This window comes from Microtus ochrogaster, chromosome 1, assembly GCF_000317375.1.
Source record: "Microtus ochrogaster isolate Prairie Vole_2 chromosome 1, MicOch1.0, whole genome shotgun sequence".
Taxonomy (NCBI): Eukaryota; Metazoa; Chordata; class Mammalia; order Rodentia; family Cricetidae; genus Microtus; species Microtus ochrogaster.
In genome coordinates, this window is record NC_022009.1 from 56868617 (window position 1) to 56892902 (window position 24286).

Genomic DNA, 24286 nt, shown 5'->3' on the forward strand with positions numbered 1-24286 from the left:
ATTGTTGCCTAGGTTAGCATCTTTTCTTTCTAACTGTTCTCTGCTACTGCAATCAAGGACATCAAATCCATCATTACCATGAACATTCCATTTTTAAAACATTGCTTATGCGTTCCTCTTAATTTCACCCTCATATCTCCCCCAAAATTTTCAGATGTGGAAAGATCTTTACAGAAAAAAAAAAAACAACACTAGTAACTGCTTTAATTATAGCTGTAGAGCTTCCAGTCACAAAACCCGCATGTATCTATGGGAAGACCAAGCCCGTACTTATGTACTGAAGAGTGAAAAGCAATTCACCTCAATGAAATTTAAATGATTAGAAAAGTATTTAAGTTTTACAGGTGTGTTGTGGTGGGAGGGGTTGATGTGAAAATTGTAGGCATCAGTAGAGAAAATAGGAATGAAATGGAATTTGGCAATTTGCAAATTCTTGTACTTCTTCAAATTGAGTTTTCTTTATTTCCAATCATGATACTCATATTCTCTATTGCATCAAAACCAGTGGGCAAAGTAAACCTCTATCAGGAATCATACTTAACAAGATTTTGTTCTATGCTCAAAAAGGACTCTAAGGTAAGATCCCACAAAACAACCCAACCTGAAGGCACTAACAATTGAGAAATGTAACATGCACATTTGTTCCCTCCTTAAGTTTGTCATTTAAGCCAATGAATTGGTAAAAGCAAGAAGTCACTGTGTTTGGGTGGGTAACACAAGGTCAGCTGGAGTAAGCTCTTAACTTTTTGTTCTAGAAACATAAAGAAAAGCAGAATCAATATTAGGAAGTTAGAGTGAACCTTAGCGTTAATCAGAACATCCTAAACCAGAGACATATTGGGTCTTCCCTTCTTTGTAGCCTTTATGGAGTTATCAAGAAGATAGATTACTTCAGAAAATTGAACAAAATATTCTACTTTGATACTGGGAAGGTGGAAAGGGAGCAATGGCATGTGCATTAAGTTTCTTAGATAGTCGAGTTTAAATTTTTGAGTCTTGAAAACTAAGAAAAATGGTGAGTTTTAATTGCCCAGAAGAAGCATTTGATACTCTTGCAAAATTTATTCTTGTCTTAATGTGTTCCCACAGTATCCTCAGTGTTGACATGGAAGGACTCCAGCTTTTCCTCTGCCAATCTACATAACCTTAATCCTGGTCCTCCTCAAACTTCTTCCTCTTCCACTAAAGAAGTTCAAAATATACATAACTAACTCAGGATGGATGGGAGACCTAATTTCACAAACTCAGAACAAACTAATAAAGCCAGAGTTAAAGATTATATTTACCCTTGCTGGCTCCAAAGGGGTTCAATCTGCTATATTTGAGTATAACCCTAATCTCATTTGGTTACCAAAATTGAGGAAATAAAAGACCTTAGATAACTTGAAGTGACCTACCACACAGAGAAAATAGAAATCTCTAAGACTGAGTCAAGCTTGTCTATGAGGTGGAGGTGTGGCCACGTTTCTCAGTTTGCTTACAGAGTTCCAGACTCAGAATCACTGAGCCATCTTCTGTGATGACACAGGATAGACAAATAACTGTGACAGACACTGGGTTCTCACCTTCACTCTAGTGTCTCAAATTTCATAATTGGTGTGCTAGATTAGATAGTCATTTTCTTTATACATAAACAAAAGCAAAATTATCTGATGTTAATTTTCTCATTCATATAAAAATATTTTCTTTTTCCTATAGGCTTTTTGGCTTTTACAAAGGAATTCTGCCACCCATTTTAGCTGAAACACCAAAATGTGCAGTCAAGGTAAGCGCTTTATGCTTTACCACCAAGTGTGCACACCGTGTCCAGACACCCAGAGTAATCAAGGGAGCACTAATATCACTTAATGTAAAACACTAAAAGCTTTAATGCAGAAATTGTAGCATAATCAATCTTCGTTATAATTAGACGTGGTCAGTCTCTCCAATATGCATATTTGTTTGTTTGGAGCTGCTTTTTAAGGCCAAGTTTCTTCTTTCTAATGAGGAAATTACTTACACACCCACCCGCATGCACGCACACACGCACACACCCACACACATGTTCACAGAGCAGTATCTGAAACTCAAATAATTAAATCACAAAATCACTTCGGCCTCAGAAATGTTCCTTTGGAGCAATAAGTATTAAAGAAAAAGAAGTAGAAAACCACTTCTGAAGTCATTTCTGTTTCTTGAAATACACTACTTTTTGTGTATGACTCTTAAATATTTTTTAACAAGACTTTATTTCTCCCTTTAATATCTTCTGCTAAAATTCTCTTCTGGTGTCTCTGTCTCTTTAACATACAGCTCTGGAGGTTAATGTACAACTTCCTGGTGTGGTTGTGTGACCATGAGTGTGTGCCAGACCCTCGAAGGATAAAAGATGACCCCCACACTCTTTCCCATGTGTTCTTTCAGGCTAACGTCCTAATTGCTCCTAACTGGCATGGCCCTTCCCCAGCCCCCATTGCTGACATCACCCAATATGGCTTTGTCTTTCTATAAAAATAACATAAACATAGTAATAAAGACTTCCTTTCTAACTTTATGCCATTTATTTTATTGGCATAAAGCTTTTTCACATCCTCAATTTCTATCCCTGATATTCCTGAAAGGCAAGAAGGAGCAGCTTACATGCTGTTACTGAGTAAATGAAGGGGATGACTGGGTTTTATTTTTTTTTATTTTATATGTTTTTCTTTTTTTTAATTTTTTATTGAGAAAAAGAGAAAAAACAAAAAAAGTTTCCACCTCCTCCCAGCCTCCCATTTCCCTCCCTCTCCTCCCACTGTTCTCCCCCTCCCCCCACTCCTCTCCCCCTCCCTCTCCAGTCCAAAGAGCAGTCAGGGTGCCCTGCCCTGTGGAAAGTCCAAGGTCCTCCCCCCTCCGTCCCTGTCTAGGAAGGTGAACATCCAAACTGGGTTTTAAAACATGATGAAATAACCAACATATACATATGTATACATATATATATACACAAACATCAAGCTTTTGCATTATGTCAAATAGTAATTTAATAGAATTTGAGTTCAGGTCTCAAGTTCAGAAACGAACGCTTGAAAACATACTTTCTCTTCTTTGTGGCTGTAGTTTCTGTGCTTTCATATTATTGCTTCAATACAAATTTCATTATAAGGATCTGAATCTCAGTGGAGGATCTGGAAAAAGTTCACCAAAGTACACCAAAGGGCTGAATTGAATTATGAAACGGCTTCACTTGATAAAAGATTGCCCAAGTAAACAAACAGAACAGAGTTCCTGTTCAAAAGGAAGTTACTTTGTCTCCCTGGAATAATATATTCATTTGTTCAGTGTTTTCCACGTATAAATAAAGTAAATTATAATTAGGCTTCTTCCTGCAGTCATTTCCCTCAATGCTGTATGTTGGAGACAGTTTACACTTTAGGAGGATTAAGTTTTATCAATCTTAAACAATCCTTTGCAAAAAAAAAAAGAAGGAAAAAAAAACTTGAGTTTTCCAAAACCCAGTTAGTCTCTAAAAAAAATAAAATAAAGCAGCGCTCCGTGCCAGAACAATGGTTAACAGATGAACTGCTGGGCAACTGGATATGGTGGATGTGTCCCAGACATCTTGTTTCAAGGATATTTTACCTTAAAATTATTGAGACATATGGAAAGTACGTTGGCTTTTTAAGTAGAACTTGTAGTTAAGTGTATCTTTGCCAGATGGATAACACCAGTTCTTCAACACAATTTATGAAAACATTCATTTTTATAGATATTTACCTTAGGATTTGGGAGGGAAGCAACCATCTGATTGTAATGATTTCATACCTCATAAACTATCCCATTGTGTGTCATTGAAATTTACCTCTGAACAAAACATTCAGGAATTCCTCTGTGTACACACGCTTGTGTACATGGACTCAGTATACACCATGTATATATGTCTTCCTTGGGATGGACACTTTAGTTATAATTGTTACCATAATCATAAACAGGCAGTTTTAGGCTTGTCTGTATTTTCTTGTTTGAAATTAGATTTATAATTAAAATAACACTTATAGATAAATTATATTTCTGCTTCTAAAATTAAGATAGAATCAATCTGCAATCAATGGACAGAAATGAAGACTTAGGCAGAGATACTGAGAGATGGCAGTCAGCATGTTCTGGGATTCAGAGTCTGCTATTCAGCCTCCCAAGGCCAAAATGCAATTGTATTCTATGGTCAAATTTACCCTGACCAAACTCATGGGAGGCTATGTTATAAGCATGTGAAGTCTGCCTGTTCACTGTTGTGTACCTTCACTTCCTGTGGCATCTACAGATAGTTGAAGTTTAAATGAGTCAATGAAACAGGAACAAATTTATGGGAAAAAAAGTTTATATTTGGAGATAATCTATTCCAGTTCTCAAATTCCCACATTTACTGTTCAGAGTATCTTGAAGGCTAAGACTCCCACTTCTGATCGAGATGGAATAATGGCCAGATTAACTCTTCTACATGAGCAACCTCATGAGCAGTAACAATAAACAACCTACAAGAAACAGCAGTTTGTTTAGAGACCCTGACATCACACAATGAAGGACTAACATCTGGGAGAGGGAGTCAGCCAAGATGAGCCCTGTGAATGTACTGACTTGAGAGGGTTTCTGGGCCCTAAGTAAGGAGGAGAAATAAAGGCAGACCCCAGTAGAATAATTGGGTAAAGAATATCGGACTCTAGGAATAGTAAGGTTACTGGTGCTGACAGGAGTGAAACGAAGAGACAGAGAGGTTTTCAGAGAAACCCTTCAAGTATTCAGCAGGTTGAGCCAATGAGAGAACGTCTCCTCCCAGGAAATAACAACTCCAGAGAACTGGAGAATCAGAGCTTGATAGCACACAGGGCTAGGAACCACTCCTGTGCTTGTCAGTCCATCCAGAAAGCTCCACTTTCAAAGGGCATGAGAAGAGTGCTCAAGGGGACCGTGCCATAAGAGCAGATCTGAGTGCTGTAGGGGCACTTCTCAGTTCCCGTTTTTTTAGAGACAAGATTCGAATGGCTCATGTGCTCATATAGCTCAATTATGTCCCAAAACACAACATCAAGGATGTTGGGTTTCTCAATGGGTTGTTTAATGGACATGGTCTAAAAAAAAAAAAAAGAAGAAGAAGAAGAAGAAGAAAACTGGAGACAGGAAACTGAATAGACTAGAATTGTCCCAAGGTGTATGCTTGAAAATCCTCGTGAGTGTTTGCTGTGGGACAATGGCCTTTTATCCTGTCACTTGTATTATTTTTAATAAAATGCTGATTGGTCAGTAGCCAGGCAGGAAGTAGAGGCGGGGCAACCAGGCAGAAAGTAGAGGCAGGGTGATGAGAACAGGAGAATTCTGGGAAGAAGAAAGGTCAGTCTGCAGTTGTCACCCAGACAGAGAGGAAGCAAGATGAGATGCCTCACTGGTGAAAGGTACCAAGCCATGTGGCTAACACAGACAAGAATAATGGGTTAATGTAAGATGTAAGGATTAGTTAATAAGAAGCCTGAGTTAATAGGCAAACCAGATTATAATTAATGTAGCCTCTGTGTGTTTCTTTGGGACTGAAAAGTTGCAGGACCAGGTGGGACATAAACCTCTGTCAACAAGAGCAGTTGTGGGCTGAGTCCATGTCCTTAGACTTCTTCCTTCACATACCAGTTGTGTCTTTAATCCCTAAAATGACAGAAAACCAGGTAGGGGAAAAGACAAACATTGAATGAATGCATCTCACACAGTAAATTACTAAAGTAGTAGAGACTTCTATGAGGCCCATCACCTTCCAAGGCATTCAGGACCCAATGCCAGGATAGAGAATTGTTCCCAAAGTGGTGCATGGGACAGGAACTCAGTATAATGACTCTAATGTGATGTGGTTTTTGAGTACATCCTAGCCCCGCCCTCCCTTTTTTAGACCAGAGATTGACCACAGGGCATTGTGTATGATAGGAAAGCTCCCTGCTACTGAGGTATGGCTACAGTCCATACCCTAGCCTCTTGTCTGACAAAACTGTCATGTGTGATAAAGTTGCATGTTCCTGAATCACAGTAGACTTCCATGACTTAGACATCAGTGGTTCCTCTGTTAACATACGACAAGAAACAGAAACAAACTTCCCTAAGTCTTGTGTCAGGGAATCCTACTTAAATTACATTATCTCATGGCAACTCTAATAGGTAAAGTTGTTGCAGTTGACCATTAGACAGTTGAAGCAATGTTCCCATGCTTACTTCCATGATGAGTGGCATAACCAGGCTTCAGATGTATACTGCCCACTTCAAAATCCTGGCAAAGTGACTGTCTAAACACAATGACTGTGGTGACAATCATAAAAAGGAAGTAAATGTTCTTTAAAGCCTAACATTAGAGCACCCTTATAGTCTTAACATCTAAAGGCTTAGGAAGTAAAACAATGACTACAATAGTGAGTTCTAGGCTAGCATGGGTCACATAATGAGTCTTTGTCTCAAAGAAACAAACAAACAAAAAAAACACCCCAGAATTCCAGTTTATTTAGTCATTCCAAACCCTGGAATGACTCCTAGGGTTTCTAATGTGTCTCTCATCAAAACAGCAATGGTCCCTACTATGTGGGGGTGGGAAAGCAGGGTGTTGGCTGTGTTTGCTGTATTCTGAGTGCCTAGAATAGGAGGAATCTAATAACTATTTAGTAATTGAAGGAACAAATTCTTGTTCTAGAAAACTCTATATTAATACTCCATCTAAAATATCATGACAATGATCTAATTCTTTAAAAGAATAAGAAGAGTCAATCTGTTGATAAATGATTCTTGGGTTACTCAAAGACTTTAGGGCCATGTACACAAGAAACCACCTTTTTCTAACAATGGAGTGTAACTACTCCCAAAAACTCTATTTTTTTCTTTACCTTGCTTTGTTTTATTATAGCATGATTTACTATCCCATTTCTTGGTTCTTGAGAATCAGACTCTGCAGGTCTTAAGAGTACAACCTATTATCATTGGTCAGGGAATCCTACTTGGCATTGGTGTTGGCATTAAACTAGTTCAGTTCTCAGGAACAAAATACCCTGCCAAAGCTGAGTTATTTTTCAAAATACAGAATACAGGGAACAAAAAAGAAATATATTATATGAAGGAATTATTTTATTTTGCCAGGAGAAAAATATGTCTGCCCAACTCAGTAGAGTCCTCTGAAGGCAGCAGCAGCATCGTTATTGATCCATGTTCTTCACTGCTGTCATCTTCAGAGCCTAAAGGAGGGAATAAGACTGAGGACAGTCTTTCTTTGGGGCAAGAGGGTGGACCAGATATACTTGATGGGCCCTTCGCTAGCTTATCAAGGCATCTTTGCAAACACAATGTTTAAAATCCATGGAGCTATCAGGGCAAGAGGGTGGACCAGATATACTTGATGGGCCCTTCGCTAGCTTATCAAGGCATCTTTGCAAACACAATGTTTAAAATCCATGGAGCTATCAGGGCAAGAGGGTGGACCAGATATACTTGATGGGCCCTTCGCTAGCTTATCAAGGCATCTTTGCAAACACAATGTTTAAAATCCATGGAGCTATCAGAACAAGCAGTGTTCGCGTGAGGCTAAGAAGTGGATGTGTTCTACAACTGTGTAGGAAAATGGGGCATTTTCTTGGAAAGTGGTTCATAGTAAAAACATATAAGACCAAGGGTTTCGGGTCTCTGAGCCTATAATTTTGAATCACTGCCATAAGAAAGAAGTCTATTGATGTCTGGGGAAACTGAAAATGGTCATGGTAAATGGAAGTCGTATGGTTCATTTACTGCTATAAGGGATTCCATCAGATTTTCTGTAAGTTATTATAACTACATTTGAAAAATGGGAATGTTAAAATGGCATCTCACAGCAACAGCCCCAGACAGGATTAAAAGCTGTGTTAGATGGTTCATCATGTTTAGAAGCTGATTACTATCATGATTTACTGAAGGACTTTTAGCCAATTAGAGAGTTTGTTGAGGAAATTGTTATAAATCTCCAGGTTTGGTTCTGTTTCAGTTTTCCACCTTTGAGCAGTACAAGAAACTGCTGGGATATCTGTCACTACCACCAGGGCTGGTAAGTGAGAATATTTATTATGCTTAAGTGTGTATGTTATTTCATAAAGCAAAATCCAGAAACAAAACCCCTTTTGATTCCCAAAGCCCAGCTACTAAAATATGAATTTGAGTTATTCAACGTTCAGCTACTTGTTGAAAGCCATCTTCATAATAACTCACAATCTGGCTATTTTATTGCTCTCAGTGAAGAATTTATGATAATAATGATATGTCTGGAAAGGCCTCTATGAGATATGGTCAAGAATATAAAATAAAGACTACATTCACCTTTGGAAACAAACCAAAGCATGGATTTGTTTACATACACACTGTGTGTATCTATTTATGCAAAAGTCAATATGCCTGAGATTATTTCCTAAAAGGTCAGTTCTCCAGCTGTTGCTCAGGCAGTCAGAGGCAGACTGAAGGGCCTTTTACTGGAGTGGCTGTAAACAACTCAGCTGGGGAGAATAGTGATCCTACAATGACACAGCTCAGGTGTGTCACACAGCTTACTTGGTGACTGGTCATTGCCCTGTGTCATTCCTCCCGCTGTGGTGACTTTGCTCCCTTTCATAAAGCAAGTTAAATTATACTGACCAAATATGTGTGTACGGAGAGCCCCAAAGACAGCAACTTCACGAACCTACCTCCTCCAGTCTGCAGAAGAAAACATGGCACCGTGCAGCATTCTCTCTGCCTGGCAGTACCTTCTAGCCTCTAGGAAAATCCCTATTTGCTGCTAAAGCCTCAAAATTCTACTGGAAAATCAATACTCGTGCCTTCAGCTCCTTAATTATAAAGCCAGTGCAAGCTTAATAAATAATAAATAAATAAATAAATAAATAAATAAATAAATAAATGCATTGGGCACATCCAGGCTACTGAGCATCACAGGTAAGCATCGGGATAAGCTATAAAGAATGGGTTGCTTACTTTCCTGGAGAGACAACCCGCTGAGAGCTGTGGTATGCTTCTACCCAGCATCATGAGCTCTTATGGCACTGCTGGCCTGGGAAAAGATCAAAGTCCAAAGTGTGAAGTGGGTTTCAGTTCTGCACCATCATAAAGGCAAAAATAAAGAAAATTTTATAAATTAGGACATCGTGTATCAAGGCCCATACATCCTTTCCTTGTAAAAGTTTCTTCCAGAATGTTTACTGTAACTAACAGATTGTCAAAGAGGTATTTTTACCATCAGAATTCTCACATGCCCACTTTCTAGAAGGGCCCTCTTTAGATAAAACTTCCAATCTAACCTCCTGATCTAACAGGGCAGCTGTGAGACATGTCCTCCCATAAAGGAGCAGTTGTGCCAGGAATCTCAGGTAGGAGAGATTCCTGCCTAAAGTGGTGGTGGTGCACACCTTGAATCCTGGCATTCATGAGGCTGAGGCAGGAAAATGGATCTCTGTGAGTGCAAGACCAAACTAGTCTACATAGTAAGTTCCAGAACATTGGAGCTACATGGTGAGACCCTATCTCAAACCGCCCCCCCCCGTCTCTGTGTGTGTGTGTGTGTGTGTGTGTGTGTGTGTGTGTGTGTGTGTGTGTGTGTGTTTGAAAGAGAGAGAGAGACTTTTCCATAGCATCTTCCTTTGGAAACACCTTTTTAAAAAGAAGATTAAAGACTTCCTAGTAGGAGTAAATAAAATATGGCCTCTGAAGGACTCGTTGGTTGTTTCAGAGCTGTGCACGGGTACCATGTGAGACAGTGCAGATCTTTTGACATAAGATTTGAAATGGAAAAGTATCTGGCCACTCAATCCACTATAAATGAACTCATGCAAACCATATATGGCCCCCTTCTTTTCTTGAATTCACTTACTCCCTTTGCTTTTTGGATACAGTGAGGCATTTAGCCGTTAAATATGCCCTGGTGCCCACATGAAAGCTTGGGAGACTGGAAACCCGACAGCAAAGTGTGTCTCTGCAACCGTCTAAGTAACATGATCTGCTGATATCTGATCAATTCTTTTGACAAGAGACTGCTGAACACTGGTTCTGACAGCAGATGTAGCTGAGCTTTATAGAGAGACAAAAAAGTGAAGGACTTGGAAGGTTGCATACAGCGAGTAATAAAACCCTAACATCTGGATTTTAGCTTTCTCAGTCAGAAGGCTTCAGAACTGGCTATTCCCCCCCCACACACACACACTTACTGGCGTCCATGATGGAAGTCTGAGATAAATGAGAAAATATTTGGTCAGTTACCCTATACAAATTATGTTTTAAACTGTAAGGAAGTAGGATACACAGAAAGCACTGTGAGTATGCCTTCTCTCCTAGATCTGTGTGCAACTCCGTTCTTCCTCTTTTTCGTGGGAAACCACAGCAGTCGTGTTTGGGAAGTGATTTAAAAGAGCATCCATGAATTACTTTGACCTCTGTAGAAAAACTAGATGTTACTGTCTCCATTTTACAGTTGAGGGAACTGGCTTATTCCTTATCATCCTGTGATGAGCACACAGCCCCAGAAGTGCAGATGGAGCCTGGATGAGAGCTGGTCCACTCCCTCTCCTGACCACTGTCTCTCTGTGGCTCTTACTTGGCAGGTAGAGTATGGGCTGCATTTCAACCACCCCATACCCCTGGCCCTCAATCAACTCCACCTCTACTTTAAGGATACAGAACATTTCTTACTCCCATCTCTCTTTCTGTTTCTTATTTTATTTATTTATTTATTTATTTATTTATTTATTTATTTATTTTGGTTTTTTCGAGACAGGGTTTCTCTGTGGTTTTGGAGCCTGTCCTGGAACTAGCTCTGTAGACCAGGCTGGTCTCGAACTCACAGAGATCCGCCTGCCTCTGCCTCCCGAGTGCTGGGATTAAAGGCGTGCGCCACCACCACCTGTCTCTTATTTTAAAATGATTAGAGACACTAAATAAGGACCATGTGAATAAGACATGGTGCATGCTTATAATTCAACACTTGGAAGGCTGAGGCAGGTGGATCCCTGTGAGAGTTCAAAGCCAACCTGGGCTATAAAGGCCTTGCCACAGAAATGGAAAGGAAAGGATGAAGTAAACAGAAGACTGTCTTCCCTGGAACTACTTCAGCAACAAGGGATTTTGGACGGTAAAGATTTTGCTTTTCTGCTGTGCATGTGTGTGTACGTGCATGTCCTCTAATTATTGCTGGCTTATTGCTAATGTACATTTTTCTAGGGACCCTTCAGATTCTCTGTAGAAGAAAAATATTACTTCCTATTGCTAAAATTCTTTTTTCTTTTTTTCTTTTTTAAGACAGGGTTTCTCTATGTAGTCTCAGTTACCCTGAAACTCACCATGTAGAACCATGAGTTCAAACTCAGAGAGGTCTCCTCTGCCTCTCAATGGCTGAAATTAGTTTTCTATTGCTGAGACTCAACACATGGACAAAGAGAATCTGACATGCAATCTCATCCTTTGACAAATGTTCTAGATTTCAGAGGAGCCCATCAGAACAACCAGGCATTTCTGATCACAGGGTTGATTACTCAGCTTTTAGCTACAAAAAACAGAGTAATCACTCCTCCAGAAATGGAAGACAGCTGGGATGTGACACAGTGGGGGAGCTCTGCCTTCCATGCAAAAGGCCCAGGCTGCAATCCACAGCATTGGGAACAAAAACAAAACAAAATTCAGAGTGAATGAAAATAATTTTGTTTGTTAATAATCTTAGGCAGTGGTTCTAAGAACAAGACTATGCAATTGAATGTTTCCAGTTATGTGCCTGGAAGGTGACCTTATATAAGCATTTTATTTGTGGTTCTATTCAGCGGCACTGAAATAGACATTTTAAAATGGAGCTCTTCCTTTACAAGTTAAGCTCTTCCATTATATACATGAAGGTGTTTTAGGATCCACCTTTAACCAGTCAAACAGCCTGCCTTTTTGTTAAAGGGAGACATCATTGTTGATGGGGCTTTGACGTTTTATTCTGAAAACATTGGGATGTGGTTTGTGGCTTCTGTAATTTCTTCTCCATGAATTGTCAGCATCCAATCAAGAGTTCAAGCTTCTTAGTAACGGTATATGGTGCACTTAGTAACGGTATATGGTGCACTTAGTAACGGAACATGGTGCACTTAGCAGGGTTCCTTCATTCTTGTCTTAACTTCGGCTGCATTGCATAATGAGTAGACTGTTTAACCCAGCATGCACCATCAGTTGTTTTAAAGCGTTGGTTGACTTATTTTTCTAGACATTTGCCATTGCTGGACTTGGAACTGGAGTAACAGAAGCCATTGTGATCAACCCTTTTGAGGTGGTAAAAGTCGGTTTGCAGGTCAATCGGAACACATTCACAAAGGTAACCATTTGGCATTTTCCTACTACTAAGAGAATATAAAAACTTATGTGTGTATATGCCATACATAAGTTATGAACCCAAACCTCATACACTTATAAAGTCATAACAAATATTCTTTAAAAGTCAGAATAAGAAAAAGTCAACTATCTCCCACAAAATGTTAAAAATGCATAAAGATATGATGGATAAATAGGAGTATACATTTTTATTTTAGACTGCTAATGAAACTTACAGAGACTTGCTGGTTTTCCCCCAAAACTTTCTCTTCCACATCATATGAAAAGAAGCCGTAGCAAAACCACTGAGGTGATGGCACTGTTGTACTTTTAGAAGGATGAAGTCATTTTTTACCTCATTCCTTTCCCCACTCCACCCATCACTCTCCCCAAAAGTTTCTGATAATCTGTCCAAGTTGTCTTTGGGTTATATATGAATGAGGAAGTTAGAAAGCCTGTGTCCACATCACCACTTGGAGAACAGTGGGTCTTGACGTCTAACCACTGATAAACAATACTCCACAAAGACAGCTTCCCTTGGTGCTGCCTTCACTTCCTTGTATTCGCCTACTAATTCCCTTTCCACTGCCAAATCCAACTGTTCTGCTGTATCCTTTTGGATTCCAAACACAAGGCATGGAGAAAACAAGGGGATTGGCATTCCAGCTTCCTTCCTAGCGTTTTAAGTCTATAAGTGGATAGCATGTGGTGTAAATTTGTCTTGAGTATCTGCTGACCTGGATCTTCCTGCCTACTACTCAAGCAGCTGGTAATGGGTGGAGATACCCTCATTCCCTAGCCCACTTCCTGTCTGCTGATATTGCCTATGAGTTGCCTGACAGTTTCTTGGGCAGGGGATTGTGAGAAAGGGGGCCCTACTCACTGCCAAGACCTGGAGTTGGGAAGAATGGGGAAGCGTGGGACTATTGTAACAGACGGTATCTGCTCAGGTGAAGTCAACCTGATTCAAAGAGGTGGGTTTTTTTTTTCAGTTGCAAAAGGGTTTCGAACATCAGAAACAACTGAAAATCTCTGTATACCCCTAGATGTTTGTTTATGTTCCGTTACTCAGTCTTTCTAGCTTAAGAGAATTGAAGGTGAGGAGTAGGAAGGGAAGAGAAGAGGTTTTCAGATGCTTCCATTAGCATGCTTCATTTAAAACAGCTCCCATGAAAGCTTCCCAAGAAAAATTAGATTCTTAGAGCAGGAAAACTACCAGCAAGAAGAAATTTTGGAGATCACTATTCAGTGCCTGATTTTGCCATGGGGAAGCTGGTCTCAGAGCAGCAGTGGGGAACCAAGGAACAAACAGGTCTTTAACTGCAGGTCTTAGTTCAGGCAACATGCAGCTACAGGAACAAGAATGGGACAAAATACCAAGGAACACTCACTAGACTAAAAACACGGAGTGCTCACAGTGCTGTGTTTATTCCTGATGTTCTTTATGTCTCTCCTGCTCCCGAGGAGAGCCCACAGAATAACTCACGTTTCCTATGCCAATGCTTTGCTAGGGCATGATGAATACCATGCCCAGGCATCACAAAGTCTTACTGCATGTGAACACGCTCCAGTTCCTTTAGCACAAGTGCAGTCTGTATGAACTGTTTATATATTTCAGTCATTTTTTTAACTGAGGAATGGAGGAAGCTTGCTTGGAGTCAAAGTTATGAGATTTTCAGTCAAATAAAGGGGTATAGAGATTACCATGTGAAGTGAGGCGACCCAGTCTCAGAAAGACAAAAGTCCCATGTATGCAGAAATCTTAAAGCTTAATGCTTGCAAACACTGCTACAGTCTTGAGACTGGATAGGAGACCACAAGAGAGGAAGGGGAAGGTCTATGTGACACGAAGCTGCAAAGAAGGCTACTGAGACTTGGAGAGCACAGGGGATGGAGGGTATGGGGAAAGAAAAACAAAAACACATTTAGTTTTAGAAAATAATAAAGTATAATTTTCTGTAACTAATAATTTTATAGCTATCTGGTATACAAATGATAAATTCTTTTTATAAAATACCACAAAAAAAGCCTATCTTTCTGTATATAATGCGTGTAAAACTAATAAAGAAATTCAGACTCTAGGGCAGGCAGTGCTGGCTCAATAGAAATACAGTTCCAGCTGCTTCCCTAGTAGCTAGATGAAAAGAGTCAAGAGAATCAGGCGAATTTAATTTAATAACATATTTTACTTAACCTAATATGTCCAAAGTATATCAGGAATTTATCTTTTTAGATCAACTTTAGAATTTTAGATTCGGGGGGGGGGAACACCTTTCTGTCAGTGTACCTTCTTTATTGTCAACACTACCCAGCAGAATAACCCATTTATTACAGCCGATGAACCTATATTGAAACATCACCACCCAAAGTCTGTGACTTACAATAGGGTTCACCCTTGGTGTTGTATATTGTGACATGTGTTCACTGTAAAAATCTGATACTAAGACCCAAGAGATGACTCAGTGAGTTAAGATATTGCCACACAAGTCAGATCCCCAAAATCCATGACGGGTCAGACATGGGTCACACATGTGTAGCCCCAGCACTTGATGGTGAGGTGGGCTGCAGAGGCCGTGGGTAGCCTGGCATGTGAAGCAGGGGCAGCAGAAATCCTGTCAAACAAGGTGGACGATGGGGGGTGACACCTGAGCTTATCCTTTGACCTCTACACATGGCCTGTAACACATGTGTGTCCACACACATGGCTGCGCATTCACACACACACACATGCAGACATAAATCATAGCACATACAGATGCAAATACAAGTTTGGGCCAAGAATTCAAACACTGGAGTCTATGGGGGCCATACCTATTCAAACCACCACAGAGGGTTAGTCCGTTATCATGGCAGCCATCAGGCATGCAGTCAGGCAGGCAAGCAGGTATGGTCCTGGAGAAGTAGCTCAGACCTTTATATCCTAATCTCCAAAAAGCAGGCAGAGACAGACAACAGGAGCAACAGTGAATAAATGGGACCTCCTGAAACTGAGACACTGCTGTGCAGCAAAAGACATTGTCATTAAGACAAAAATGCATCCTGTTGAATGGGAGAAGATCTTCACCAAGCCTGCATCAGACAAAGGTCTGATCTACAAAATATATAAAGAACTCTAGAAACTGACCTAATTTTTTAACAAAGTTTAAGCCTGGTGAGCAAATTATTTCAGAATGTATATAATCAGAGCCGTCTAGAAAAGGCAAAGCTGGTCCCTGGTTTGGGAGACACAGATTAAAGCTCCCAGCATGCTTTGCACTCTTTCCTAATTGGGTGGCCTTGAACATAGTCCTGAAGTTAGTTCCCTTACTGGCAACATTGTGATGGTCAGTTGTAGAAATAGGAGCGGAGGGGCTGCTTCCCCAGCACCCCGCTGCCCGCAAGGCTAGCTTTACCCAAAATAATTAAACGGAAACTGTATTCATTTAAACACTGCTTGGCCCTTTAGCTCTAGCCCTTACTGGCTAATTCTGATATCCCGATCAACCCATCTCTAATAATCTGTGAGCACCGGTCTTAGTGAGCACCGGTCTTAGTGAGCACCGGTCTTACCGGGAAGATTCTAGCCTACGTCCATTCTGGGTCGGAGCTTCATCGCATGTGTCTGGCCAGGAGCGGGGCATGGCATCTCTGCTCCAGAGAGCAGAGCTATCAGTCTCAGCTCACTTCCTCTTCCTCCCAGCATTCTGTTCTGTTCACTCCTCCCACCTATGTTTTAACCAATGAGGGCCAGCCAAGCAGTTTCTTTATTATAATTAACCAATGACCTTCCTCCATCAGTCAGTCCCTCTGTCTTGTAGCAAGGCATTTCTATGTAGAGGTTAGAAGCCCAACCCTGGAGAGATTTCTCGGTAATTAACTATCTGGTCCCCTCGTATTTCCTATGTTAGATGGTATAGTGAGGCTCAGTTTTGAATGTGTATTATTAAATGTGTGTGATATATGAAATATTGAGCAGCACCTCCAGTCACCAGAGCAAAACATCTTACATAATGATGGCCAGTCTTCTTCCTGTCCATTTTACAACATTCTCAATTATCATCCATCCAGACTGAATTCTCATTTTACTTTGTTTATAATGGACATATAATTGTACTGACTTAGGTCTACAGTGTTTCTCTATGTATAAACATAAGTTATATATATACATCATATAATAATCAGGTTGGGATGCTAGAGCCTATTCATGATCTCTAATATTTATCATTTATTACTATAAGAACATTTAAAAGCTTTGAAATATTAAGTACAATTTTGTTCACTGTAGCCCTCCTATGATTCAACAGGACACTAGAATTTACTTCTAACTGTAACATGAAAGTTTCCTTTAAAAATTAAAAGCAGTGCCTGGGCAGCAGAGCTGACCTATTGCACCTGGCAAACCAACCCTGAGAATGTGAGTGTAGGCAATCTGGCCCCACCCTCCCCTGCCATATGGTGATGTGGGCAGAGAAGAGATGTGCCCCCACCACCGCCCCTCACTGCCTGTGGCAGGTGGGAGAGAAGGTCAGAAAAGTGGGCGAGCTGTTCCTGCCCCTCACCAGGTGCGGCACTCGGAAGAGTGGCCCTACGCCTCGCCTGGACAACATAGTAGGGCTGGCCCTGTTGGTCCAGGTGTGGAAAAGCCAACCCTGAGGGCATGAAAGCAGGGGAAGTGGCCCCGTCCTTTGCTCATTGCTACAAAGGGTGAACTAGTCAGGGCAATGTTGGAGAGCTCACCCTGGTTGTGAGAACTGGGGAGAGCTAGTGGGCTGACCAATCCTGCAACTACCCGGGCTGAGATCCAGGGTTATGAGTTAGCCCACCCCAACATCCATCCCATCTATGATTGGGAAGAGCAAGTGAAGGGGCCGGTCATGCAGACCCAAAGCTGCAGGATCTCCACAACACAGGGCAGCAACCAAGATATCCAAGAAGAGTCCCAGCATCGATAGTGTAGCAGAGGCCAGAGGCCTCGAGCCAGACCAATGACTCTTTGCCATGAACACTTGCAAGTAAAAATACATTGACAAAAGGGGGAGATTAAAAGGAGAGCTATCACTTTATTCAACAATCCCAAAGACTATACCTAAAGAAAATAAAGCTTGGTGTGGCAGTGCATGCCTTTAATCCCAGCACTCAATAGGCAGGTGGTGAATCTCCGTGAGTTCAAGGCCAACCTGGTCTGGTAGCAATCTCTTGGCCAGCCATGGCTGCAGATTGAGGACATATCAAAAGAAAGAAAGGAAGAAAGAAAAAAAGGAAGTAAGAAAGGATGGATGGTAGGAAGGAAGGAAGGGAAGGAGGGAGGGAGAGGAGAGGAGGAAAAAAAGGATATGAAATTAGTATGCCAAATCCTCACTCCCATATCAATTGCAGCATTTTTCATAATAATCAGGATATGTAATCAACCTAAGTGTTGATTGCACCAGTGAATGGTGAAGAAATAAATACAAGCCACACATGTGCAAAGTGGAATACTATTCAACCACAAGAAAATCCCCTCCTTTGTGGTAACATTATGTTAAGTGAAATAAGTTAGGCACAGGAAGGCAAGTGTCACATGATCTTAATCATATGTGAACTCTAGAAAAGGTTGAACCCATAGAAATTAGAGAGTAGTAGAGTCATTAACAAAGTTTGGGAAGGTAGGGAATGGGAAAGAAGAGGATTGGTGAACCTAAAGATTTACCCCAGCAAGAGAAGCCAGCTCTCAGGCTGCTTCCAGGATTAAATTACAGTGCAGGTCCAATATCGTAATGAGTAGTAACGAGCAATCTGTTGGCTGTGAATTGCAGCAGAAATTAGAGATGAAACTGGAAACATTTGAGGCCACTTCAAGAGGAGTTCTGCCACAAGATATTCTGTTATTTTCTTTTGTAATTCTTGCCACCTTTTAAACTATGACTATCCTAGTCAGCAACTGCATCTCTGGCCAGCAGCGCAGCCGCACAAGAGTCTGGGCCTGCGGAAATTCTGTTCTCTCAGGCACTGACTCCTTATCGAAATCTCTGTCCCTCTCAAGAATTCAAGATTCAAAGACTGAGGTGGGATTCTGCTCCCCAGAGAGGCTGAATAGCAAGCACCTAGCTCACTTCCTCAAGTCTCTCAAGAAGCCCTCCTGCTTCTCCTCGCCCTCCTTAAAAGCATCTGTGGACACACGTAGAATAAACTTTAAACTGTGCTTCTACTCGCAAAAAAAAAAAAAAAAAAAAAAAAAAAAAAAAAAAAAAAAAAAAAAAAAAAACAAAAACAAAAACAAAAACCTTCCCCCCCCTTCCCCACCTGGCTCCTCCCTATCACCTCCCGTCAGCTAGTTGCTGATGCAACCTCCTTATTGCAGGTGAATTTTATTTAAACAAGCACATCTTTGCATCACTAAACAAATGTTCCAGGGCATAAACAGAAGTAACACACCTTGAAATAATATTCTACAACAATATTCTTCTTCTACAATAGTTGGCTGGTATAAACACGCACGGCCCCTTCATGGAGTCTCTGCACTTCAGACAATGGGTTCACAGAAAGCTGGGGTCATTTGCAGTCACTCAGCAATCGTTGTGGCAGAGCAATGCATGCATGGCTACATGCAGAATGACTGGTTGGCTCAGCACCTCTAAGAAAAGCAGAATGAGTTTCCCCGTGGAGGTTCATTCGGCAGCCAGATAGCTCTTGTCCTGCCAACTCTGTGAACTTCTCAGGCATCCGGTCTACGCTCCTCGCTGCCCTCACGTCTGGGATGTGAGCTGCCATGGAATCCAACACAGGTTATTTTAAATTTTCTTATTTCCTCAGCCTGAGGTGGTGAATCAACGTGATCTTTGAAAGAAGAAAATTTCCAAGAAGTTCCCACAGCTGTGAGGGACTCGGGGCCGCAGTGGACGGGAGCCTAAGAAAACAGCAGTCTATACTACATTTACTACTACACTTAGCTTCTTGTAAGCCGGGGTAGAGTGTTAAAGACATGGCATAAGGACTGTCAGAGTCCCTGCCGCAGGAAAGGCGGTCTAGGAAAAGGTGTGGGATGTAGATTGACGGCCCTCTGGCCATGGTGAGAGGCATCACTTAAAAGAGCAGAAACCAGGCCTCTGAAGCGCGGGGTCCAGAGGAAAGGCCCCCTTGCTGAGGTCCAAGGACAGGTTGAGAGAAAGCAAAACCTCCCTTTTTAGTGAGGCTGGCAGGTCAGTGGGAGGAGCCACAGTGCTAGGGCCCCTAACGCTAATCCCCATCCAACCCTCTCAGGCAGGGCAGGCACTGAGCTGATTCCAAGAGCCCCGGTTGTGTCCTCTGTGGTCTAGCAGATTCTTTAGCCAGTCAAAAATATGTTCCCCACAAAATGTGTCTTCCCAGCCGGCTTAACCATGAACTATTCCAGAAATGTAAAGGAAATTGTGGTTACTTTGGTTCCTAATACAGCCTTCCCATCCTCAGAACTTGTGGAGAAAACATTTCAATAGGTGTGCTTGTCTTCCTTTGGGCCCTTAATCACCACCATATTGTTTAAAGACTATAATCCCTGCCGCACTTCCGGCCCATTACAGCACCAGAACCTTGGCCAGCATCTTAAAATTTGCAGCAAGTAGAGAAAACTGGTCTCTAATTTAAATATGCTCAACCTTCTGTTGGGAGTACAGTAAGCAGCACTTTGTCATGCTCCGGTTTGGTTCAGCGGGAATGAAAACATGTTCAGATAAAATCGAGACAGACCCAAATTTCCCCTTGTCCTTCAAACTAAACCCGAGTGAAGAGTTTGCCTCATCTGTAATCTCTTTGGCTTAGGACTAAGCTTGCCAACGGATTTCTGTGTTGGAGGTGTGTTGCTCCTCTGGAGTCGCCAGAAGTATGCCTCTGTGGCTTGTCCCTGAAGTCCCTTTCTGTCCTCTCCCTGGATGCGCTGGTTTCTGTCTGTGCAGCTCTAAGAACCAGAAGCCTCCTATCACTTGAAGGATGTTTGGCATGCTCTCTGCTAGCCCGGAAAATGTGACTTTCTCCCCAGGAGCAAAATCCTGTATGAATTGTTTCCCAGTTTTCCTCTCTGCTTTGAAATCTACTTCAAAGTTATTATTTGGCTAGAGCGTTATTTTCCTTCCCTTGAGGTCTATAGGCTTTGCCTCTGATGTGTGGCTGGGACACAGGTTTTTCTTTTCCTCTGTCATTTTTGTCTACATAGCACATGAGCATAATCATTCTCACCCCCAAATATTAAGCTGAACCTTTAGAAAATTGAAAAGGCCTGCCTTACTTCTATTTACTCTTTAAATCTGTCTGATGCAAGAAGGGACTAGGCTTCTACCTGCTTGCTCTGTAATTAGAATTTTGAGGCTTGATGAACAGATAACAAATGGGAATTGATGGTAAATCTTTAAAGATAGATTTTTTTTAATTAGTTCAGGATTTGCTTGTGGCTTTGAGAATGCCACTAAATGTAGTTCTACACACCTTATTCTAGAAGCTTAGTGATCTACCAGAGACCAATTAGGTCATTTAATAGCATTAGGGTCAACGTAAGTAGGTGTGTTTTGTGACCAGCTGGGTGACATGTAGAATGAGTGTGTGACCATGTTGACAAAGTGTGAGAACTCAGTGACAAGGGCATTGCCCGCATTCGCAATGTTGTGTCAAGTTCAGATTCTTCTGCATTTCCATGTGAAACACTGCCGAATGCTACTCAGTGTTCACGTTGTTCCTCTCAGTCCATGACACTGGTAAGCAGAGCAGAGAACGGTGCCTGCAAATTTGTTCCTATGGCCATCTTTCACTGAAGCCGAATCGAGCAGCCAAGCTGCCTCTCTATTATCAATCACAGAAAATAGACTTTAGTCTTCCACGCAGCTGTGCCAGGAGCCCTCCTAGGGTTTTGCTTTCAGACCCAAGACTTTGAAGTAATGATAATAGCTCCCATTCATAGAACATCTATGTGCCGGACACTTCAAGACAACTTACATGGTTTTCCCTTTTATTTGCTATTGAAAACGTGTTGTGTGTGGTTATAAACCACTAAGGCATTACACATTGCTTTCATCAATCAAGTAACAGAGAAGCAGAGGAGAAGTGCTGGCTTATCCCACCCCTCCTCTCTGATCTCACCCTGCAGATCGTCATGTAAACTCCTCCACTGTACTTGTCGGATATTTCAGATCCTTCCAGTGTCTCTGTAAGGCTGAGGTTTGTTTCAATTTTGTAAACAGATAAAATAAGACCCCTCATGCTAGTAATACTAAGGAATTGGCCATTGATGTGAGCATCCCTGTGTAGCCCACCATGTTCTTCTGTTGGAATAAAGAAGTTTGGATAATCAAGAAGCACAAAGGAAAATCCAAAGAGAGCATTTCTGAAGCTTTGGTGAAGCCAGGGCTCCTTCCTTTTGCCAGCCTCCTTCTGGCGGTGGTCTTTTTGGCCCCAGCACTGTCATCTTCCTTCTCTCTCTGCCAACAATGCAGGGGTGGATAGTGTCCCCCACCATCCCTTATGAGTGATTTTGGGAAAGCAGCTTGGTGTCAGTATAGATCAGCATCTGGGGGGGGGGTTGTGACGTCAGATTGTCCTCTGGGTACAGAGTGCTTAAAGAGACTATTTCAGGGCTGGAGAGATGAACCATGGCTAGGAGCATGAGCTATTCTTGCAAAGGACTTGAGTTCAGTTACCAGTACCTACATGATCATCCTTACCTCCAGTTTCATGATACCTAGTGCCCTCTTCATGACCAGGCATGCATGTAGATACATACATATAGGCAAAATAGTCATACATATAAAATAAAATATAAGTAAATATGTAATATATAATAAAATATAAATAAACCTAAGAAAAAAGAGAGACTAGTAAGAACTCGTTATATTGGAGGTATCTTTTTGTTCATAGGCATGCCCTACTAAAATAAACTACAGTAGTAAATTAACAAAATAGCCAAACTAAAGTAACTGGGTTTTTTTTTAAGCCCAAATCCACTTTCCTTTCCTTTTTTTCTTTCAATTTTATGAAAATTCTTCAAAACCTGCTTTGGGTAATGAAAAGGGAAGATGACTGTCTACCTCCTGAAGAGCCGGTATATTTTCCTACCTAAATGTGGCAACTGGCTTTCCCTTTAGCAAAGCGGTCTTCCTCCCAAGGTCTATCTAGAGCCTCAGTCCACTGGACAAACCTCACCCTGTTCTCTTCCCAGCCACATGATGCTATAAGAGTGACGGCCCTATCCCCTCAGCATTAAAAGGCAGCACCGTTTGTCTTGCCATCTGCAACAGGTTAACGATCACAGATGTGCTACCTTTTGACAGTGTGCTTAGAGCTCTTCCTTGGCCTTAGAAATGGAGGAATCAAGATTTCCCTCGTGCCTGTACCACTGGCCGCATTCTGATAGTTATTTATCCAGGGAACAATGCCTGAAACCCCTGGGATCTTGCAAGCTGATCAGAGCCAACTCTGGCCAGTTGTTAGATGGAACAGCTCCAGGAAAAATAGCGCAGGCTGCCATCTTTGTGATTTGTTCGTAGTACTGGGCTCTTGAAGAGTAAGGGATCGGTGCCCCGGTGCTACTTTGAAGCATGATTTAGGCAAAAGAGTCTTTTTTCTCTCGTGTGTATTCTTTGAACTTCTAAATTTTATTATTTAAATAAACTTCATGGTATATATTTGAGATTTCTAAGATAATGTTTAGGGATCCTTATAATAAAATGGTTCCAGGGCAGGAGAGATGGCTCTTCCAGAGGGCCAGTGCTCAGTTGCTAAGTACCTACATTTGGTAGCTTACAATTACATATGACTCCAGCTCCAGGGTACCCAATGCCCTCTTCTGGCCTCTGTGGGCACCCACACAGATGTGCACATACACACCCCAGGGTTGGGGAACACATACACATCAATAAAAATAAACTAATTACTGAAGCAAATCAACATATCATCTTACATAGTTACTTTTTGTGTAACAAGAGCAGCTAAAATCTACTTATTTAATAAACCTCCCCCAAAAGTACAGCCACCTTAATGATGGTCTTAATATTGAACCTTGGATCTCTAGGATTATTCATCTGTGGCTCTTTGACCTACCTCTTCCCACTTTCTGTCTTCCTGGTAAATATGGTTTGCTTCTCCGTCTCTGTGTGTCCCACAACATGTCCTACATCCCAGCATCCCAAACCACACAGCTCCGAAGCTGTCAGGGGAAGGTGCATCTAGGAGAGTTAGGATGCTGTTGGGCCACAGTCGGTAACTAGATATGAAAATTGGACTGAATCTAGATTTCCCAAGGAAATTGACCTGAGGCTGGGGTGGACAGTGTTGGAATCATTTGGCTGACGATGCTAATCACTCACCATTTTGTTTGGAAAGGGAAGCCCAGTAATCAAATAAGCTTAGTAAAATCTCCTGTGTTTACAGAGATCTAGTCAAAATGATTCTACATTTTACTATTTAAGCATCCAAGTGGAAGTCATGTTTTGCCTTTCTAATTGAGTATTTGCTTACATGTGTGTGACACACGATCCCTGAATGAAGCAAAATAGTAGTCTATCATAGTCTAATGCTTGTAGGGACTGGAATCCTGATCATTTTTTATCCAAAATGCCAAACTTTCCAAAAAAAAAAAAAAAAGCACTTATATACTGTTATGTATCTACTACCTGTGGTAGTATCTCGATTAGAGCCCTGGAAAGCCTGTCACCTACTACTAGAGTGACTGTGGAGGGGGAAACACTTAGATGCATTTTACCTTAGGAACACTGTTTAACTAGACTAATTCTCTCACTCCTTCCACTAAAATACTGATAGTGTAAGGGTACCTGCACCCCCACAGGGTTGGTGACGGAAAAAAAAATCTAACATATTAGAATGGCAGAACTGAGTAGAGGCTTCAAACAGCCCTGTTTGAGCTCTGACTTTACCACCTACTCTGTGATCTCTGGTGCCTGGGAACACACACACAGACGCACACAGACGCACACAGATGCACAGACACACACACACACACACACACACACACACACACACACACACACAC

General features: G+C 41.4%; 1 protein-coding gene across 1 annotated transcript in view; it reads left to right on the plus strand.

Moving 5' to 3' along the window:
* The window catches only part of Slc25a21 (solute carrier family 25 member 21), a 200518-nt gene that overhangs the window by 146019 nt on the left and 30213 nt on the right, over window positions 1–24286 (plus strand). The window contains exons 3-5 of the mRNA XM_005343710.3: window positions 1699–1765; window positions 7985–8044; window positions 12215–12322. Coding sequence (XP_005343767.1) covers window positions 1699–1765; window positions 7985–8044; window positions 12215–12322 — 235 coding nt within the window. The remainder of the gene's footprint in view (window positions 1–1698; window positions 1766–7984; window positions 8045–12214; window positions 12323–24286) is intronic.